The sequence below is a fragment of the Mustelus asterias genome, chromosome 4 (genome assembly GCF_964213995.1).
Source record: "Mustelus asterias chromosome 4, sMusAst1.hap1.1, whole genome shotgun sequence".
In the NCBI taxonomy this organism is placed as follows: Eukaryota; Metazoa; Chordata; class Chondrichthyes; order Carcharhiniformes; family Triakidae; genus Mustelus; species Mustelus asterias.
In genome coordinates, this window is record NC_135804.1 from 20,166,370 (window position 1) to 20,188,006 (window position 21,637).

The window sequence follows — 21,637 nt, forward strand, 5'->3', positions numbered from 1 at the left end:
ACCACGCTCTGGGTAAAGATGTTTTTCTTGAATTTCTCACTGGATTTATTAGTGGCTAACTTATATTTACGTCCTCTAGTTTTGGATTTCCCCCCACAGATAAAAACATCTTGACTATTTTGAACAATTTGAAGAAATTAGATGACGATTAATTCCTCCCCTGTCTGCTTCAACATGATATCTGAATTCTCCCTCAATTGGAAGTGTGTGTATAAATGACAGATTTATGAAGCTAGGGAGATAAATCAAGATTCGTTAACTTTACTGCCAATTGGAGTTTCGGAGATTCAAACATTAAATCAAGTTAACTTGTACTAAAATTGTAACTTAAACACCAAAGAAAGTGATATTCATTTAAACCTCTTTACAGCTCACACTTGTTAAAAAACTAGAATTCTAAAATGCAGCCAATTATAAACTTTAACTGCCAACTTCGAACCATAAAAAGGTAAAAGTTCATTGGTTCAGTGATATAATCTGCATCATATTTGCACTTCAATGTTTCAATCTCCAAGGTAGCGAACACTGGCAGAAACTCTATTATCCAAGGTCATCGAGTACATTCAGTATTTTCCATAAATTTCAATATTCAGATCAATAGATTTCAGTTTGCTTTACTGGGGCAGTATGGTAGCACAATGGTTGGCACTGCTGCCTCACAGAGCCAGGGACCCAGGTTCAGTTCCCAGCTTGGGTCATTGTCTTTGTGGACTCTGCACGTTCTCCCCATGTCTGCGTGGGTTTCCTCCGGGTGCTCCAGTTTCCTCCCACAGTGGTTAGGTGCACTGGCCATGCTAAATTCTCCCTCAGTGTACCCGAACAGACGCCGGAGTGTGGCGACTAGGAGATTTTCACAGCAACTTCACTGCAGTGTTCATGTAAGCCTACATTAATAAACTTAAAAAAAAAACTTTACAATGTTAGAAAATACTTGATCTATGAAAATTTTAACATGGATTTGGGTGGGGGGAGATGTGGAACTTTCCATATTTGAAAAAAAAAAATTCTACAGCTTCTATCAAAGCAAGTGAAAAATTAATTACTGGTGTGGTGATATAAACAGGGCCTAGTTTTAAGGCTGATAAAATTGGATATCCTAAATTAAAGAATTGGGCACGTTGAAATCAAACAGTCAAACCTCAGGCAGGCCAATTGTACAATACACAAATGTGTCTGGGCCTGACCCATCAACCACCCATCAAAGGTCGTTACACTCTACTTGAGACTTAGCAGGAGATCATGGCACCTCATTGAAATGCATCGGTCTATTGTTAGAAACCCAGATCGGGCCAGACTTTCTGTCACCAAGAGATCCTGTAGAAACCTTACCTGATAACAAGTTTAACAACATGGAGATGGACACCTGGGGGGCGGACCCTGGTGTCCTGTCAGGCAGACATCAAGAAACCCACTGGGTATTGGAACCCCCACCTGGGACCTCATTGGCCAGAAGCCAGAGAAGTTTCTGGAAAGGCAAGCAGGCTGGGGATAAAGGGACACATTCAGAGGCACACAGCAGCGAAGACTCAACAGGGGAGACAGTTGTGACCATTCGGAAGACTGACCAGAGAAGGAAGGAAGGAAGAAGCTGCCATCGAGAATCACCTTCGTGACGACAGACCAGAGGGACTCAGAGAATCGGGCCTGCAGTTTAACCAAACCACCTTTACGGGTAGTATACTTGAATCTGGGATATCCTCTTGTTTTATGTGGGTAATTTAAGGGTTAATAGTGTTATTTAATAAACTTGTTGAACTTTTACTTGTGTTTGTCCTTTGTCCACCTTGCAAATAAGGGCGCCGGGGTAAAACCTTGGAGTAAGTAAACTGGTTGAACGTATCTGAGAATTAACAGGTACAACACTGGCAATGTACAAATTTAAAGAAACGGGTGTCAAATTAATGTTACAACAACGGCCTGTAGCCACTGACAGGCATTTAACTCCGGGTTTGGGTCAGAAGTCAGAAAATAAATCAACAGTCTGATAGTTTTTGATATCCTATTTAATGCACAGCATTTCTGATAATGCACATCACTGCCATTGCAGTATGCATTTCCATAAAGGCCAGTCTCCGCATTTTGACAGCTTATTTTAAAGCAAGTAACACCAACCTCTTAACAAAATAACTGTACACTGTGGCATGCCAGGATTGGTACACAATATGAAGTATATAGATTTTCTGTTGGATATACATCAAATCTTCACTCCGCTGGATTTGTAGATATGTGGCTCGGTATTTCCTGTGGCTTGAATGCTGTAGTAATTGGTCCTATGCTCTGCGAACAACAGGGAGAAGGTCAGCACCACTTTGATTTAATATCAGCAGTCAGCAATAAGGTTTTGAAAATAACAAAAGAGTGAATGTCAAAAACACTAAGAATTTAATTAAAGCAAAGATCAATTAAAAACAGATCATGCCTCAGAAATGTACAGAAGAATTTGAGGATGTAGCAAGGTTAAGAACAAAGAACAGTACCGCACAGGATCAGGCCCTTCAGCCCTCCAAGCCTGCGCCGATCACATTTACCTATCTAACCAACCGCTTATATCCCTCTATTCCCCGTTTGTTCATATGCCTATCAAGATAAGTCTTAAACATGGCTAACGTAACTGCCTCAACCACCTCACCTGGCAGCGCATTCCAGTCCCCACCACCCTCTGTGTAAAAAAAACTTCCCCGCACATCTCCACTGAACCTTTCTCCTCCTTATCTTGAACTTGTGCCCCCTTGTAATTGTCATTTCTGCCCTGGGAAAAAGCTTCCAACTGTTCACTCTATCTCTACCTCTCAATTTTATAAATTTCTATCAGGTCGTCCCTCAGCCTCCATCTTCCCAGGGAGAACAATCCCAGTTTATTCAATCTCTCCTCATAGCTAATACCCTCCATACCAGGCAACATCCTGGTAAACCTTTTCTGAACTCTCTCTAAAGCTTCCACATCCTTCTGGCAGTGTGGTGACCACGCTGACTTGAGTTTGTGTCTCTGTGTGCCTTGTTTATGAGCAGATATCCACGCCATCAGACGAAGGAGCAGCGCTCCGAAAGCTAATGGCATTTGCTACCAAATAAACCTGTTGGGCTTTAACCTGGTGTTGTTAAAACTCTTACTGTGTTTACCCCAGTCCAACACCGGCATCTCCACATTGGGGGAGAACAGAGCCAACGTTTTGAGTCGAGATGACCCTTCATCAGGGTTAAGAGCAAATAAATCGGCAAAGACGTATACTATGAGGGTGGAGGGGTGGCTGGAATGGGGCAAAGGGAATATAAATGAGGACACAATGTCCTGGGGAACCGGGTTCGAATCTTGCCACAACAGTTGGTGGAATTTGAATTCAATAAAAAATATCTGGAATTAAGAATTTACTAATGACCATAAAACCATTGTCGGAAAAACCCATCTGGTTCGCTAACATCCTTTAGGGAAGGAAATCTGCCATCCTTAATTGGTCCAGCCTACATGTGACTCCAGAACCACAGCAATGTGGTTGACTCTGAAATGCCTTCGGACAACTTGGGATGGGCAATAAATGCTGGCCAGCCAGCGATGCACATGGCCCACGAGTGGATAAAAAGTTGGTCACAAAATCCCCAATAGTTGATATTATTTGACATACAGCATTGTAGTTGGGAAAAAAGTTTATGCATGTTCAGATGGCACCAAGATCTTTGGGAAATCTGGAGAAATGGCCAAGGAATCAGTGATTCAACAGCTGAGAAAATGATCAATTTTAATATTTACCAATAGGAACAGGAATGGGCTAATCAGCCTGCTCCGCCAAACGATACCATCATGGCTGATCAGACACTTCAATGCCTTTTACACACCGTACCCCATATCCTTAACATTATTGTGAATCAGAAATCTAAACACACACAATGACTGAGCTTCCACACTTCTCTGGGGTCGAGAATTCTGAAGATTCACAACCCTCTCTGTGAAGAAATTTCTCTTCACCTTATTTCTAAATGGCTTTCCCCTTATTTTGAAATTGTGTAGCCTGGCTCGAGAATCCTCAAGCAAGGGAAACACCTTACTGCATATACCCTGTCTATTCCTTTAAGTATTTTGTAGGTTTCACTGAGATCACCTCTCATTCTTCAAAGCTCGAAAGAATACAGGCAATATAGAAAATCTAAATGGTGCCAAAAGTGGTAAATATAACATGTGCATATTTAATAAAACATCTTCCATGTAAACATTTGAACTTTTATGTATCAAATCATCACATGAACATTTGCTATGACCCTTTTGAGAGTAAACAGGTTGGTGGAACTGACAACAGGACACATGATAGAATCGTACAGTGCAGAAGGAGGCCATTTGGCCCATTGGGTCTGCAACGGCCACAATCCCACCCAAGCCCTATCCCCATAACCCCATGCATTTACCCTAGCTAGTCCCCCTGACACTAAGGGGCAATTTAGCATGGCCAATCCACCTAACCATATGCTAAAGGTGATTCCAAGAAGGAGAGAATTAGAAATGCTTTCACATGGATGGCTATTGGAGCATTGAATGCATTACCACGAGTGGCTATTGAAACTAAGAATATCACATCATTTAAAATGATGACAAACACAAAAGAGTGAGTAGGAAGCGGCAGAGAAATGAGATCAGAATAGATTGCTTTCCATTGAAGAGGTGACTATGATTCCCTGAACAATCCAGAAATACCAAACTCCTCTGAACATAAATCAGTCTCCTGGCCCAAGAGATTAAATTCATGTTTTTTGTATTGTACTTGGCTTCATTCCTGCGCTCATTGTACCATACGCACAAGATGAAAATTTGGCAACTCTCAAATTAGTTGCAGCATGATAAAAGATGGAAGTTCCATATTTATTGTCATAGAATCCCTACAGTGCAGAAGGAGGCAATTCACCCCATCTAGCCTGCACCAACAGCAATCCCATCCAGGCCCTATCCCCGTCACCCAACGTATTTATCCTGCTCATCCCCCTGACACGAAGCAGCAATTTGGCACGACCTAACCCACACATCTGTGGTTACCCGCATTAGTGGTTAGCACTGCTGCGTCACAGCGCCAGGGACCCAGGTTTGATTCCGGCCTCGGATCACTGTCTGTGTGGAGTTTACACATTCACCCCGTGTCTGCGTGGGTTTCCTCCCCCAGTCCAAATATGTGCGGGTTAAGTTGATTGGCCATGATAAATTTCCCCTTAATGTCAGGGAGAATGTGCAAACTCCACACAAACAGACAGTCATCCGAGGTCGGAATTGAATCCAGGTCTCTGGTACTGTGAGGTAACAATGCTAACCACTGTGCCGCCCTTATCTAAGGTGGATGAAATTAAATGGCTTGGGTGTGCTACGTAGTCAGGTATTGAGGTCATTGTATTGAATCAATGGTTCTAAGGCAAGCAGCATACCAGGCTGTGCTGGAGCCACACCGTCCCATAATAGCAATCAAACCTACAGTTTTCCCACTGCTGCAGAATATTACTCCACCACACCATACCTCAGATACTTAAAATTCAGTACAACTTCATCGCCAGCTTCTGCAAGTGAAATAGCAGATATGGTCGTGTAGCTGGCTGTCGTTGAAATCTCATACCCTAGACAGCTGTAAATTCATCATTAAGGAAAGAAAGGATGCTGATCCACAAAACTTCTGATAAGTCAGCTCTCTGACAGGGCTCATAACTAATGTCACCTTGAGCAGCTGTTTGTGGAGAATGATCGACAGCAGGTCTTCAGGGAGCAGATATAAAACATTGTGTCTCTTTTTGTTCAAAAAGGTATTGTCATTGAACAGTTCCGTCACTACTACAGCTGTTCATGTAGTGTCAATGATGGAAGTAAAACGACCAGAGACACCTCACAGGAGGGTCATCAGAAACACATCTGATACTGAACCACATGAGGAGATATTTGGGCAGATGACCAAAAATGGCCATAGAGGTAGGTTTTTAAGGAGCGGTTTCCTCCCACAGTCCAAAGATGTGCGGGTTAGGTTGATTGGACATGTTAAAATTGTCCTTAGTGTCCTGAGATGCGTAGGTTAGAGGGATTAGTGGGTAAATATGTCGGGATATGGGGGTAGGGCCAGGGTGGGATTGTGGTCGGTGCAGACTCGATGGGCCGAATGGCCTCTTTCTGTGCTGTAAGGTTTCTATGATGATCTCAAAGGACAAACGCGATGTGCCGAGGTGAAGAGGGTTTTTTAAAAAATTAATTGGTGGGACATAAGCATCGCTGGCTGGCCAGCATTTATTGCCCATCCCTAGTTGCCCTTGGAGGGCAGTTGAGAGTCAACCACATTGCTGTGGCTCTGGAATCACACGTAGGCCAGACCGGGCAAAGACTGCAGATTTCATTCCCTGAAAGACGGCAGATTTCCTTCCCTAAAAAACAGTTAGGTTAGGTTGATTGTCCAGGTTAAAAATTGCCCCTTAGAGTCCTGAGATGCGTAGGTTAGAGGGATTAGCGGGTAAACTATGTGGGGGTAGGGCCTGGGTGGGATTGTGGTCGGTGCAGACTCGATGGGCCGAATGGCCTCCTTCTGCACTGTAGGGATTCTATGATTAGTGAGCCAGATGGGTTTTTCTGACAATCGACAATGGTTTCATGGTCATCAGTAGACTCTTAAATCGTGATTTTTTAATTGAATTCAAATTCCAAATTCCGCCATGGCAGGATTCGAACCTGGGTGCCCCAGAACATCGAGTTTCTTTTTAAAGTCTAGCAATAATACCATTGGGCCATCACCTTCTCTTAATTCCAGGAATTCCAGAGCTTAGGACACTGGTAGCTGAAGGCATGACCCCTAACAGTGGATCATTGAAATCAGGATTGATCAAGAGGTCAAAATGAACCTTCTTTCATTATTGCACTGTACCTGATTCAGGTATTCTTGACACTGAATGGATTTCTTCAGCACCTTCTGGGAATCATTTAATTTTTGTAGCAAGGACTCTGAAATAAAAGGAACAGGTTTCATGCATAATGAATAAAACAGACACTACACTGAAATAAACAGGCTACTGAAAACAGAAAGAAACATTCCCTTTGTTCCTGACCGAGAGAAAATTTGGATGGTTTTGTCAGGGATTTAATTATTCATATGTTTAAGACTAGTTTAAAGGAAACAACCTCCAGACTGTAGGGTAGCATGTACAACACAGACAGTAGTGAGGAGTCACAGTGTGGTGACCCACTGTAACTACGTATTATATGCCTGGACACACCCCTGCTGCGCCTGACCCGAGACTCCTCCCTTTCCACCTGATCGAGGTATAAAGGTAACGGTTCCTCCCCTCTACTCAGTCTGGACCAGGCTAGCTACAAGGATGTGTTCCAATTCTTTGTGATTAAAAGCCTGTTTTATTTCACACTCGCTATAGTCCTCGTGAACTGATGGTGCATCACACAGTTACAGCCAAAGATGCAGAATTATAAAGCTCAAAGTCTCCCTCAATTATTAAAAAGGAGTCCCTTTTGAAAAATATATTTTAAAAAGTGTAAAACAGAAGATTTGATTATTTTCCTTTTGGGACATTTCAGGAAAATTGATTAGGAAATCTTGTTCTGCTACATGACAATCTTTGTCATAATAAATCTCGGCGGCATAGTGGTTAGCACTGCTGCCTCACAGCCCAGGGATGCAGCTTAGATTCCAGGCTTGGGTCACTGGGAAGGAGTTTGCACATTCTTCCCGTGCCTGCATGGGTTTCCTCCGGGTGCTCGTTCCCTCCCACAGTTCGAAAGCTATGCTATTGGGTGCATTGGCCATGCTAAATTCTCCCTCAGTGTACCTGAACAGGAGCCGGAGTGTGGCGACTCGGGAATTTTCACACTAACTTCATTGCAGTGTTAATGTAAGCCTCATTGTGACACTAATAAATAAACTAATCTAAATCAAACTGGGCGCTCCGGTTTCCTCCCACAGTCCAATTGATGTGCAGGTTAGGTTGATTGGCCATGAGAAAATTTGTCCCTTGGGGTTCGGGAAATACAGTAAGAAGTTTCACAACACCAGGTTAAAGTCCAACAGGGAGATTCACAGGGTAAATATGTGGGGTTACGGGAATAGGGTCTGGTTAGGATTGTGGTCAGTGCAGGCTTGATGGGCTGAATGGCCTCTTTCTGCACTGTAGGGATTCTATGATGAATCTGAATGGCTGGGGGAATGTTTTGCCCAGGTGAAAGGTGCTACACTAATGCAGGTTGTTGTTGCTCTCACTCTCCCGCCTTCAGGCCCATCAGAACCCCTCACTGGGATGGCGCCTGCCCCCTCCCTCTCCTGTAACAAAGCTGTGTCGGGGAGGCTGTTCCACGCCATTGCGTGGCTCCGTTTATCAAGGCGGCGATCCGGGAATATTCAGCGGGAACTGAGGCCGCCGCTTCCCGGCCAGGCGGCTGCGGCCTTTCCACCCTCCCCCTCAGCAAGCGCAGCCAGCAGCATCCGTACAGCATAAATACCCAGTGTGTTGTTGACAGCGGTGAGTTTGACGGCCACCTCTGCGCATTCTTCACTGTTTATTTTCCCCGCCATTCGCCCTCATCCACAGATCCGCCCCGCCAGACTCCGCGGCAACCAACGGGGAGCGTCGCCGCCATCTTTGATCCTGGCAGCGACGGCCGTCGCCATCTTTGAACAGGAAATCGTTCCACTGGGTCCTCCGGTCGCCATCTTTGATCATGGCGTAGGTTGGCGACGCCGGCCGTGGCCATTTTGATTGTGGCCGGCGCCGCCATCATGGCAGGGATTCACAGCGTGGGTGGTCGCTCCCCCTTTCATCAAGCAATTGTTCCACGCTCCAGTCGCCATCTTTGATCGTGGCGGTCGCCATCTTTGATAATGGCTTGCATGGATCTCAACGACTGGGCTGCTAAGGGGTTGGGCCCAAGTAGATCTGAGTCTTTGATCTTTCGGAACCTGTTTGCAAATGTGAATTTTAGCAGCTGCCTGGGCCATTCACTGACCGGTTTGGGCGGAACATTCGTGCGTTGGCTGATTGAGGGGAAGGCGCCATTGTAATTGGTCTTGCTGAGGAGGAATTTCCCTTAGAACTCAGTGTAACTAATGGTAACGAAAGGTAAACCTGGGGCTGGCTGTAGATTGATGGAATTGTTCCTCATGTAACATGGAATAGGGGCAGGACTGCACCAAGTTTAATGGCTGGGGCCTTGATAAATATTCCCCTTAACCACTTTGTTAATTGTGTATAACAAAGAGGGTCGATGAGGGTAATGTAGTTGATGTGGCGTACAAGGACTTTCAGAAGACATTGGATACAGTACCACACAACAGACCTGTGAGAAAAGTTATAACTCATGGAATACAAGTGACAGTAGCAATGTTGGCTGAATAATAGGAAGCAAAGCGTAATAGTCAATTAATATTTTTTCAGGCTGGACGAAGACTTGTAGTGGTGATCCCAGCAGTCTGTATTGGGGCCCTTGGTTTTTGATGTATATATATATATATCTGTATAAATGGTCTAGATCTTGGTGTGTAGGGAACAATTTCAATGCTTGCAGATGATACAAAACTTGGAAGTATTATAAACTGTGAAGAGGACAGTGTAGAACTTCAAAAGGACATGTACTATTTAAGTTTATTTATCAGTGTCACAAGTAGGCTTACATTAACACGGCAATGAAATTACTGCAAAATATACACGTTGGTGGATTGGACAGATAGGTGGCAGATGAAGTTCAATGCAAAAAAGTGTGGGTGATGCATTTTGGTCGGAAGGACATGGAGAGACAATATAAGATAAGGGGTAAAATTCTAAAAAGGGTGCAGGAGCAGAGGGACCTGGGGGGAGATGTGCATAGATCATTGAACCTACATAATACACTGGTTGGACCTCGGCTGAAATATTGTGTACAGTTCTGAGCGACTCATTATAGGAAGGTTGAAAACACGATGGAGTGCAAAGGAGGTTTACAAGAATGGTTCCAGGGATGAGAAACTACAGTTATGAGGATAGATTGGAGAGGTTGGGCCTGTTCTCCTTGGAGAGAAGAAGGCTAAGTAAAGATTTGGCAGCACGGTGGTAGCACTGCTGCCTCACAGCACTAAGGACCCAGGTTCAATTCTGGCCTTGTGTGACTGTGTGGAGTTTGCGCATTCTTGTATTGATATGAGACTTGGTGTTTTCTTATTTTAGAGCAGACTTTGATGTACAGAAGAATCTGGTTTCTGGGTAATGGTGTGTGTAACTGGATTTGTGGTACTGCACACTTAATGGTTTAATGGGATCACATAGCAACTGAGTGGATACGGAGGACTAATATATCACGACAGTAGAAATTTGCCAATATATTTGGCAAATATAGGAAGATATGCATTTTTTAAAGGAAGATTGATGTCCTATGAGAGCTAAAGTTATTGATTTTGATAGACGATTTGGAATTTGAGTGGATTATGGAGGTAAGCACTTCAATAAATGAGAAGCCTTGATTATAAATGAAATATTGATACAGCTTGGGTTACTATTTCATACAGAACGTGACAAGTTGTTGGGATTTAAAAATATTTCTTACATTAATGATTTTGATCTCAGCCACTAGTGTGTTAGACGATAATTGTCATTGTCTTATTTTTCCTTTTCAGAATTATTGCACATGATCTCCGCCTTCCAAGTTTATTTTGTTATGGATAAATCTCGCATGACTTTACTTACAGTTAGCCAAAGGACACATTTGAAGTTTGATATCTGAAGTGTGACTTGAAGTAAGTGGTTACAGAAAATGTGCATTCATAGAATCCCTATGGTGCAGAAAGAGGTCATTCGGCCCATCGAGCCTGTACCGACAACAATCCCACCCAGGCCCTATCCCCGTAACCCCACGTATTTACCCTGCTAATTCCCCCGACACTAAGGGGTAATTAAGCATGGTCAATAAACCTAACCCGTACATCTTTGGACAATGACAATATTTTTAAGATGTGGTAAAATGGCTACTTACTGCTGCATTTATAGAACATTTCTTTTCAAATAGGAAGCGTTAAGTCTGGTTTTCAAAAGCAGTTTGAAACAAATTTCTAATTTTCTGAATCTCAATCTTGGCTTCTAGTTCTTAAGGGATTATTTTTGCTGCCGTCATTATTATAATAGCGGCAAATCAGTTGTTTTAGCTCACAGGCTCCATCTATTTCAAATAGTAGATGGATTATCAGCTTTGATAGTCCACACTTCCACAAGTGTAAATTTTTAATTAGCCAATATAGACCTAACCCACACCTTTCGGAGAAACTGCTTCATTCATTTGTATTGCTGTATTTTTAGACATTGTGGATTTGCTTTATCTTCAATGTGGTGATCTTTAAATTTTATTTTCAGCAACCTACCATCCTTTTAGCCTAAGGAAATGGACACTTCAGCAACAGAAACTATCCTGATCACTGGCGGGGGAGGTTATCTAGGATGTAGGTAAGATCAATCATTATGTGATATGAATTAAATAGTAATTGTGCACAGGACTAATGTCTTAAAATTCTGTCTGAAAGTGGGGCAGTTAATAAGTAGCATTTTAGCAGCATTCCTCTGTGCAGAATTGTCTTTTAAATTGTGGCAATAGACCCAATTCAATATTGCAGCCATGTGCCACTTTGCTTCTGAAGTTACTGTTCCGTCAGAATCTATTAACACTAATGAAATAAAACTGGGCAGTCTGAAGTGAATTTATCCCATTAACAGGGGTAGAGAAGAAAAGTACATTAAATGGATTATAATTCATTCTTGAACTGCGTTCTGATCATTCATGTCTTTCATGTAAGATAAACCGTTTTGCTGGTTATTAATTATCTATCCTCCTGGATAATGAGAGGAACGAACCTGTTGGCACTCGCGAGAACACAGAACCCAGTTTACACATGTGATTATTAATGTCCTACGACATGGTACTGTGTAACCAGATATTCGATTGCAAAGGTACTCTTTATCCAAGACCGCAAGAAATTACAAAGGGTCGTGAACAAAGTCCAGTCCATCACTCAAACCAGCCTTCCACCCATTGACACTGTCTACACTTCCCGCTGCCTCGGAAAAGCAGTCAGCATAATCAAGGACCCCACGCACCCGGGACATACTCCCTTCCAGCTTCTTCCATTGGGAAAAAGATACAAAAGTCTGAGGACACATACCAACCGACTCAAGAACAGCTTCTTCCCTGCTGCCATCAAACTTTTTGAATGGACCTACTTTATATTAAGTTGATCTTTCTCTACACCCTAGTTATGACTGTAACCCTATATTCTGTACTGTCTCCTTTCCTTATCTATGAACGTTTTGTCTGTATAGTGTGCAAGAAACAATACTTTTCACTATATGTCAATACATGTGACAATAATAGATCAAGTTATAGTGAATGCAGAATCTGCTTACTGGAGTGGCCAGAAACATTGAATCATTAAAATACTGAACTTCTTAATAGAAGCTGTTAGATAACATAAATATCATCAATGCAATGATGTGAAAAGAACAAAGGAATGCACAAATAGTCACTTCAAAAGATAGCAGAAATTGAGACAAACAAAAGCTCTGTTGCTGATGTATTTTGATTCTCACTACTGCCCTCCCTTGCTACTTTCTTTTGCAACCTTGCTAAAATGTCTGAGTGTCTTCAATCGAATGAACAATGTTTTCTCAAATATGTAATAATTACCATTCCCTCTAAACTGCCGAGGTGCGCACCCATGCAACAGTTGGGAATGTTCTGCTCAAGGTGCACATACAAGCAGTGGTTCTTTAAGATGCGCACATGTACAAAAAACAAGACTGTGCATAGATGAAGCAGTGGCCATAATCTATTTCTCTTTATGGATGCTCACTAATGTGCTATTTATTTCCATCATTTTCCATGAATGAAACCACTTTCTTTGTAAAACCCAATATAGTATTTTGCTGTGATGCACTCTTTTCTTGCTGCAGTTAATCTTCAAGACCTGCTCTAGACTCCTGATCTTAGTTGGATGAGATTTGTAAGTGTATAGTTGCTTTTTGGCATCCATTTAGGGATAATTTTGCTTTATATCTCAATGCTTCCCTACGCTTGAAATGGAAACCAGGTGGTGATCATGCATTAGCATGATTCACACAAAAGATCAGTGTGCGGGGCCTATTCTCACTGGAGAGGCCGGTAGCATTATGTTGAGCGGGCCACTGTGCAGTGCTGATCTGTCAGTGCCGAGATCCGCACATGCGCAGTGGCCCCGCACTGTCGGCTTCCTGATCGTTGGCCAGCCCCGTGACCCTGCATCGCTGACCATATCCCCCCACCCCCCCCCCGGCCTGATTGCTGCCCCCCTCCCCCGAACACGCCCGGGCCCTAGCCCGCCTCGCTCTCCCGATTTTCTCTCCCCCCCCCCCCCCAACAGCCCCAATCGCCCGCCTCCCTCCATCTGTTCGCAATCCTTCTGCAGGGTGGCAGCAGAACCCACCTCCCCCCCCCCACCGATCTCCCCTCAGAGGCCCTGCCCCCTTTGCAGTGCCCAATGCCTGGTGGGTAGTCCCAAGGTGCCCCCGGGCATTGCCACTTTGCTCCTTGGGTAGTGCCAGGCTGGTACTGCCCAGGGGGCAACCCCCCTGCCCCCAAACCTTTGGTGGGGGCCTCGATGACGGAGGGGTGGGGGGACTCTAGCAGGCCTGGAGACTTCAGTCCTGGGCCTGCTGATTAGATGCAAATAATATAAAAATGAAGATTACCTTAATTTATTCAGTCCCGTGCCACTTTCTGGCACAGAGCTGATGGAGCCTGAAACCGTGGGAATCCCGCGTAATGGCCTCTGTTTGAATCTCCGCAGTGCAGTGGGCTGGGAGAATCCCCCCCCTCCCCCACCCTCCCCCTGTATGTTTTCAAGAAGGAGTTAGAAATAGCTCCAGGGGCGAAGGGGATCAAAGGATATGAGGGGAAGGCAGGATCAGGTTATTGAGTTGGATGATGAGCCATAAGACCTTAAATAAGACCATAAAACATAGGAGTAGAACTATGCCACTCAGCCCATTGAGTCTGCTCCGCCATTCAATCATGGCTGATATGAGCCATGATAATGAATGGTGGAGCAGGATGTAGGGCCAAATAGCCTGCTCCTGTTCCTATTTTCTATGTAACGTACCAACATTGAGACTATTACAAATATTTCTTGAAGTCACTTTATGTCATCTAAACAAATAGATTCTTAGAGGACTTGACAGAGTAGATGCTGAGATGTTATTGAGTCCAAAACTAGTCTTTGGATATGGGATTGGCTCGCTAGGACTGAGAAGAGGAAACATTTTTTCATTCAGGGGATTGTGAATCTGTGGCATTCTCTGCCCCCCGCCCCCCAGAAAGTTGTGGGTGCACAGTTGTTGAGTATATTCAAGGCAGATCGAGAGATTTTTGTGGTCTTAGGGTAATCAAGGCTCATGGGGAGAGGATGGGAAATTGGAGATGAAGTTGAAGATCAGCCATGATCCTATTGAATGCAGGCTTCAACGGCTGTATAGCCTCTCTTACTACTACTATTTCTTATATTATGATGTTCAGTATACCCACCATTGACTTGTTTTCTTTATATCCACAACCCGGTGCATCCAAGTGTTCATAATGCCCTCCAGCCAGATTGGGCTCTGTCTTGTTGCTATGGTGAGCTATCCTGTCCCATGTGATCTTTTATTGTGTGTCAACAATTAAGTTGGCAGCTGTTCAAATGAAATGAGTCCTTTTCCTTCCAACATGTTGCAGCCCATTTAGTGGCAGCCTTTAATTCCACAATATAATTTCACTTCAAAACTCTTTTTTAAAGAGTCAGCACAGACACAAGAGTCTGAATAGCCTCCTTTCTTGCTGTATTATTCTATGGTTGCCTCCTCTGACAATTCTTGTTTGTCGGAGTTGTAAAGTATAGCTGAATCATACTTTCTTTATGCCCCTATGGAAAGCGCATTTACATCTCAAGACATTCTGAAGCACTTCTTGTTCAATCAATTGTTTTGAAGTAGTTTCTTGTTATACTGGCAAACATGACAGCCAATTTGCCTGCAGAGATTGTGGTTGGTACAGACTCGATGGGCTTATTGGCCTCCTTCTGTACTGAAAAAGTCAATGCGATAAATGGCCAGTTAATCCGTGTTGCTTGAGGATGAATGCTGGTCCAGACACCAAAAAAAGCTGTCTTGTCTTGAGCAGGAGTGGGATCTTTTGCGTCCATCTGAATCGCTTGCTTCATTCAGAAAATGGTACTTCTGACATAGAATCACAACCGTACAGAAGGAGGCCAATAAGCCCATCGAGTCTGTACCAACCACAATCTCTATTCCTGCAACCCCACGCATTTACCATGCCAATCCCCCTAGGGTCAATTTAACATGGCCAATCAACCTAACCTGCACATCTTTGGAGTGTGGGAGGAAACCGGAGCACCCGGAGGAAACCCACACAGACACGGGGAGAATGTGCAAACTCCACACAGACAGTGACCTGAGGCCGGAATTGAACCTGGGACCCTCGCGCTGTGAGGCAGCAGTACTAACCACTGTGCCGCCCAATGTAACACTTTGCTCAATGATTCGGGTGAGAGTACTATCAATTGAGCCAAGTTGACTTTTTCAATACAAGGAATTTGTAAAATACGTGTACAAAATGCTAAAATGTGCTGCAGCATGAGGTAAATTTGTACCTGTCTTTAACCCGATTTATACTTCATAAGTAATATTGCCTATCCATGTTCTGCACGCTAATTGTACCTTAGTAACTGGAGTTGTTTGAGGAAAATAATTGTATGCTGCCTGATCCTTTCTTTTCTGTTTCAGCTTGGGTTGCGCCCTGCACAAGATGGGCAGAAAGGTGGTCCTCTTTGACATCCACAACCCCATTCAGCAAGTGCCTGATGCAGTAGTCTTTATGAAGGGAGATATTTGCAACTACCTGGAAGTAGAGGCTGTGTTCAGGAATGTAGATTGTGTTTTCCATTTAGCTTCCTATGGCATGTCTGGAAGGGAACAATTGAATAAAAAATTGATAGAGGATGTCAATGTTAAAGGAACAGAACATGTGATCCAGGCCTGCCTGAACAATGGGATACCAAGACTACTTTATACAAGTACATATAATGTTGTGTTTGGAGGTCAAGTAATCAAAAATGGCAATGAATCTCTTCCTTATCTCCCATTGCATCTTCATCCCGATCACTACTCGAGGACCAAATCTTTAGCAGAGATGAAGGTGCTACAAGCAAATGGCACCAAGCTAAAGAAAGGTACTGGTGTTTTACGGACCTGCGCCCTACGCCCAGCAGGCATTTATGGACCTGGTGAGCAAAGACATCTTCCCAGAATAGTTAATTATATAGAGAACGGACTCTTTAAATTTGTGTATGGGGCAGCAGACAGTCTGGTCGAGTTTGTCCACGTCGACAACCTTGTTTCTGCGCACGTGCTGGCATCGCAAGCTCTAACAGCAAAGAAAAATCACATAGCTGGTGGCCAGGCTTATTTTATCTCTGATGGCAAGCCAGTAAACAACTTTGAATTCTTCAAACCATTAGTGGAAGGGCTGGGATACGAGCATCCCACAATTCGATTGCCACTCAGAGTGGTCTACTTTTTTGCCTTCCTCACTGAAATCATTCATTTTTGTGTCGGCCGCATTTATAATTTTCAGCCATTTCTGACTCGCACTGAAGTCTATAAAACAGGAGTAACTCATTACTTCAGTCTAGAGAAGGCTAGAAAAGAACTAGGGTATGACCCACAAGAACATAGTCTGATTGAAGTCATGGAGTGGTTCAAAAAGCGTGGTCATGGGCGGAAGGTAACCAGGTACAATATGAAATGCTTTATTTGGGATGTGATTTTTTTAACGTTGCTCTCCGCTTTCATCATGTCTTGGCTTCCTGTAGTTTCAGCATAGTATTCCATGTAGTTTATGTTTCACTAGACATTCCTCACAGCCTGGACCCTAAATTGGGATGTTTTGAAAATAAAGTCTACAACATGATCTCAAGTTTGTTGCCACATTTAAAGGAGTTTACCGGACTCCATAACACTTGACAAACCAAAGTACCTATGTCTGGTTGAGTTTGCCAAGTCCTGATTGTGGTCTGTTTCTTCACGGCACAGTGGCAGGACACTGCATGGTGGCACAATGGTTAGCATTACAGCCTCACAGTGCCAGGGACCTGGGTTCGATTCCCGGCTTGGGTCACTGTCTGTGGGGAAGTGTGCACAGTCTCCATGTGTCTGCATGGGTTTCCTCCGGGTGCTCCGGTTTCCTCCCACAGTCCGAAAGACGTGCTGGTTAGATGCATTGACCATGCTAAATTCTCCCTCAGTGTACTCGAACAGATGCTGGAGTGTGGCAACTAGGGAATTTTCACAGTAACTTAATTGCGGTGTAAGTCCACTTGTGACTTGCCTACTTACAAACTTCTTTGTAATTAGACAAGTCATTATTAGTGTTTTCAATTTTTAAAACATTTTTTGAATAAGGGAAACCTGAGAAATTTTGCCAACTAGGCAGTTCATAGTTTTCATTGCTATCTCTTCCTCTGACACCAGTCACCTTTCACATACGGGTACACAGGGTAGAAAACTACCAACATCTCCATTACGAATACAAAGACTGTTCTTAAAATCTTCAGCTGTCTGTCGGATACCAAGGTGCATCAATCCTCTAATTTTAATGTTTAAAAAAAAAATCCCAACGGTATCAGGGACAGTTGTAAGCCACCCCCAAACCCCAGCTGAAATGGTTTAGGCGAGCAGTTAATATTGCTCACGGGTAACCCCTGCTGAGGCCTTCCCAGTAAGGCGGGAGGGATGATTGCTGGACAGCGGCAGGATCCTTAGTTAAGTATGCAGATTGGACTTCAGTTATATCATTGGCACTATCAGCAGTTTTAACTTAAACCCTGTGCTCATCAGCCATTAGGAATTGGGAAGAGGAGCCGGGGCCAGAAGAGGCATAAAAAGGCAATTTTTTTTCCCTTCGGTTGGTGGTGGATGCTTCAAAAATGTAATGAGGAAGAGAAGCTTTGGAGGGGAGGTGGTAGTTGGTTGTTGAGATTAGGCATTATTTTAGTGGTACGATACAGAGATTGATCCCCTTTTGAGAAGACATGCCAAATCCCCCAACGAGAACTACCTCACTTTGTAATTTGTTAAAAGTGTTTGGGAACGTGTGTGAACTGTTCTTCATTAACATTTATAGAGATTCATTAACAGAAATACCTGACACTCGCTTTAAGTGAAGAATTAACAAGTTCTTTACTTAACCAACTGGGAACTTTAACTAAACAAGTAACGTACCGATTAAAGTAAGATACTACTGGAATGCTGTTCAAATACATACAAGGACCATTGAAAAAGAACAGAATTTGGTCACACTCAAAAAAATATACAACCAGGTTTTTTGGCTTTGGAAAACGTTTGGAGTTCTTCTGTTGATTCTGCTGTCTGTAAGTTCTTTCTGATTTTGGTACCCTTCATTCGATAGATGGAGAGTTCTCTCAAGAGATATTTTAAGCTGGCGGGGAGCCGCTCTTTCCCTCTCTAGGTATTGAGAGCTGGCAGCCCTTCAGTTGAACTTCAGGCAGGCAGTTGAGTTCCTCTTTATAACCGTGATGACCTATTAATTTTCCTACACCAGAATTGGTCTGATAACAACAGCAAATTCAAATTTGATGGGTTCCTAATAGCTGAGTGTCTTCTTTAAACTGATAGGCTGTCAAAATTCAAAAGCCTGTTACCAAGGCAACATGCTTGGTCCTTGTTACAAATGTTGCAATCTGTGTATGCTGTAGGCACCTGCATTTTAAATATCTAAACACTGACACAAAACCAGCTTTTAAAGGGACCACACTTCACAAACTCAACTTCACAACATTAGACTAAGGTGAGTCTGGTAGCTTTGAGAGGAAATATTTGAAGAATTTTAGCAATTAATAATGTCTGAACATTGGACTGAAAAAGAGTAGTTGACAAGTTAAGAATTACGACAAGAAAGTGTCAACAAAGCAGGAGGTGATCATGTGAAGGAATTCAACGTGATGAGGGCTGGGGTTAAGACAGAGGGAAAGGTTTAGCATGGGACAACCGCAAATAGGCTCAGAGTTGATCTGGAAAAATGGAGCGACTGAGTTAGCTGAGACAGGTGAACAGATTGCTTTGAGTTTGCAACTAAGGAAGAGGTTCATAATGGGGAAGATTAGAATTACCTTTGTCCCCCAGAATGTGTTGTGTTATCTAGTTTCACAATACCGATGCAGAATAATATTTCATTGGTTTGAATCCCATTTTTGTTCCTTTGCATTTTGACTGTTGGGTCGATAGAAAACAGGTTTAGGTGAAAATGAAGAGTTCAAAGAATGAACTGAAAGAAATCAATCAGATATTTTCCCAACAGGCTCCAAACTGCCAGAATACCGTAAAGCAAAGGGGTAAGGCAAGAGTTTTGGCATTATCTGATGGAAGTGGGTAACAATTGGGATGTTAACTTAAATATCAAGGTCATCTGCCTTCTAATTCTTTCATGGAGATATTCACACCACAAAGCACCTTACTGTCCATATTGAGACTTGTGTGAAAAGCTTTAAGTGGTTTGAAGGCTAAATTCCAGTTAATTTAATGTTACATTACAGGTGCCTATAATTCCCCAAAATAGGATGACATTGAATAATCATTATGGTGACCTGAATTATGAGAAATGAGATCATACTTCCATGTGTCACTCTTCAGCATGCCTCAATGCTTCTGATAAGTAATTACTATTTGAAGTGCAGTTTCTTTTATTGAAGTAGCCATTCTGCACCAGCAGATGAAGTACCCGTTAATCTTTGCTTTGGAGGAAGTATGTTGGTCAGGATAAATCAGGAGACTCTATGCTCTGGCAGTATGAGATCCTTAACTGAGAGCAGGAAAATAGGATCCCAGCAGTCACCCAGAACTAGAATGTCAGTCTAGAAATATGAGCTCAAACTCATTAAGAAGGTGAGCACGGTGGCACAGTGGTCAGCACTGCTGCCTCACAGCTCCAGGGACCTGGGTTCAATTCCCAGCTTGGGTCACTGTCTGTGTGGAGTTTGCACATTGTCCCCCTGAGTGCGTGGGTTTCCTCAGGGTGCTCCGGTTTCTTCCCACAGTCCAAAGATGTGCGGGTTAGGTTGATTGGCCATGCTAAATTGGCCCTAGTGTCAGGGGGATTAGCAGGGTGAATATGTGGGGTTACAGGAATAGGGCCTGGATGGGATTGTCGGTGGAGACTCGATGGGCCAAATGGCCTCCTTCTGCACTGTAGGGATTCTATGATTCTATTTGATGATATTGAAACCAATTTTCTGACTTGGGAGGTGAGAATAGGTTGCAAAAAACACCGGCTTGGTTAGCCTGGAGTAACCCTCCCTCAATTTTCCTCGGACATTGAGGCATGAACTTAAGTTTATACATAATCATATACTGGAATGGATGTGATTTAAAACAGAAAAATGTTCAGCCAGTTAAACAGTGAGAGACCTACTGAAATAAATAAAACTTACTTAATCTAACAAAGATTATATTATCAGGGTAATAGGTATTACTTTTTTTGGCTTTATATGAAATATTGTAAATCATGTAACTGTTCTGCTGAAATGTACAAATGTGTGTTGGCTTTTCTCAGATCCTATTTTAAATTCCAAGTAATTTCTAGTGACCTTTTGTTTTGCTAACTAGAAATGATGAAATTGAGATGATGTCCATGTCAATGTGTACCAGTGGATTGAAAGAGTAAATTAAGTGTGACCATTTAATGATCTGCTTCTTTGGCATATTAAGATTTACTACCATTTGTGCTGTAATTTTTAATATGATTTATGAAAGTGTAACATTTTTTGTTTTGCAACTTAGTTATTCTGGTAACAGTTTTTATAAAAATATTTGTACAGATGCTTTACTTTTATTACTAATAAATACAATTTAACACAACTTGTGTGATTAAGTTTACGTATTAGTGTCTGTTGTGAAGACAATGTTTGTAAAATTATAAAAAGAACTTCTAAAATGCTAAGAGATGTAAAATTTCCTGGTTTTATCATAGAAAATCATAGAATCCTGCAGTGCAGAAGGAGGCCATTTGGCCCATCGAGACCACAACGCTACCCAGGCCCTATCCCCTTAGCCCCATGTATTTATTTTGCTAACCCCCCTGACACTAAGGGGCAATTCAGCATGGCCAATCAACCTAACCTGCACATCTTTGGACTCTGGGAGGAAACCGGAGCACCCGGAGGAAACCCACGCAGACACTGGGAGAACATGCAAGCTTCACACAGACAGTGACCCAAGCCGCGAATTGAACCCGGGTCCCTGGCGCTGTGAGGCAGCAGTGCTAACCACTGTGCCACCTGCCTCCCCAATTCTGTTAGAAAAGGTAGTTTGGTTTTCTGTACTCAAGAGAAGCAGGTGCAAGCAGTACACAGACTGAATCAATAGCCATGGAGCAGACTGCACTGGAAATCCGGCGCTAGGAGACAATAGCAGGGTGCGAATCATCGTGGGGACCCCATAAGTCGCCCCTGCCGTGTGATTCTCCCGGCGCGTTGTGCTGATTTTCTAGCGCAGTGGGCCGGGATAATCACCCTGACATTCTTGCTATTGAGGCAGTCCAGTGTAGTTTCACCAGACTGATTCCTGGAATGGC

At 43.1% G+C, this 21,637-nt stretch overlaps 1 protein-coding gene and 1 long non-coding RNA gene across 3 annotated transcripts; one reads left to right on the top strand and one right to left on the bottom strand.

The window, feature by feature from the left end:
• Positions 1-245: 245 nt before the first annotated feature.
• LOC144492521 (uncharacterized) lies at positions 246-8,606 on the bottom strand. The gene is made up of 3 exons (XR_013497599.1): positions 8,450-8,606; positions 6,867-6,943; positions 246-2,277 (listed from the first exon to the last, which is right to left on the bottom strand). It is a non-coding gene; the product is annotated as an uncharacterized LOC144492521 (long non-coding RNA).
• Positions 8,607-8,693: 87 nt separating this feature from the next.
• sdr42e1 (short chain dehydrogenase/reductase family 42E, member 1) lies at positions 8,694-20,920 on the top strand. 2 transcript variants are annotated; one of them, XM_078210622.1, is made up of 4 exons: positions 8,694-9,066; positions 10,593-10,712; positions 11,323-11,412; positions 15,775-20,920. In XM_078210622.1, exons 3-4 carry the CDS (start codon positions 11,351-11,353, stop codon positions 16,871-16,873), a joined length of 1,161 nt encoding a protein of 386 aa, XP_078066748.1. In that variant the 5' UTR covers positions 8,694-9,066; positions 10,593-10,712; positions 11,323-11,350; the 3' UTR covers positions 16,874-20,920. The 2 variants fall into 2 exon arrangements, with proteins under 2 accessions (XP_078066748.1, XP_078066749.1); XM_078210623.1 differs by lacking the exons at positions 8,694-9,066; positions 10,593-10,712; positions 11,323-11,412 and adding an exon at positions 12,913-12,962 and having other exon boundaries at positions 15,775-17,021.
• Positions 20,921-21,637: the final 717 nt, after the last annotated feature.

Excerpts from the sequence above, each read along its gene's own strand:
- sdr42e1 (XM_078210622.1), top strand. The coding sequence starts at position 11,351 with ATGGACACTTCAGCAACAGAAACTATCCTGATCACTGGCGGGGGAGGT. Across the intron at positions 11,413-15,774 it reads GGAGGTTATCTAGGATGTAG|CTTGGGTTGCGCCCTGCACA; the intron begins GTAAGATCAATC and ends TTTCTGTTTCAG.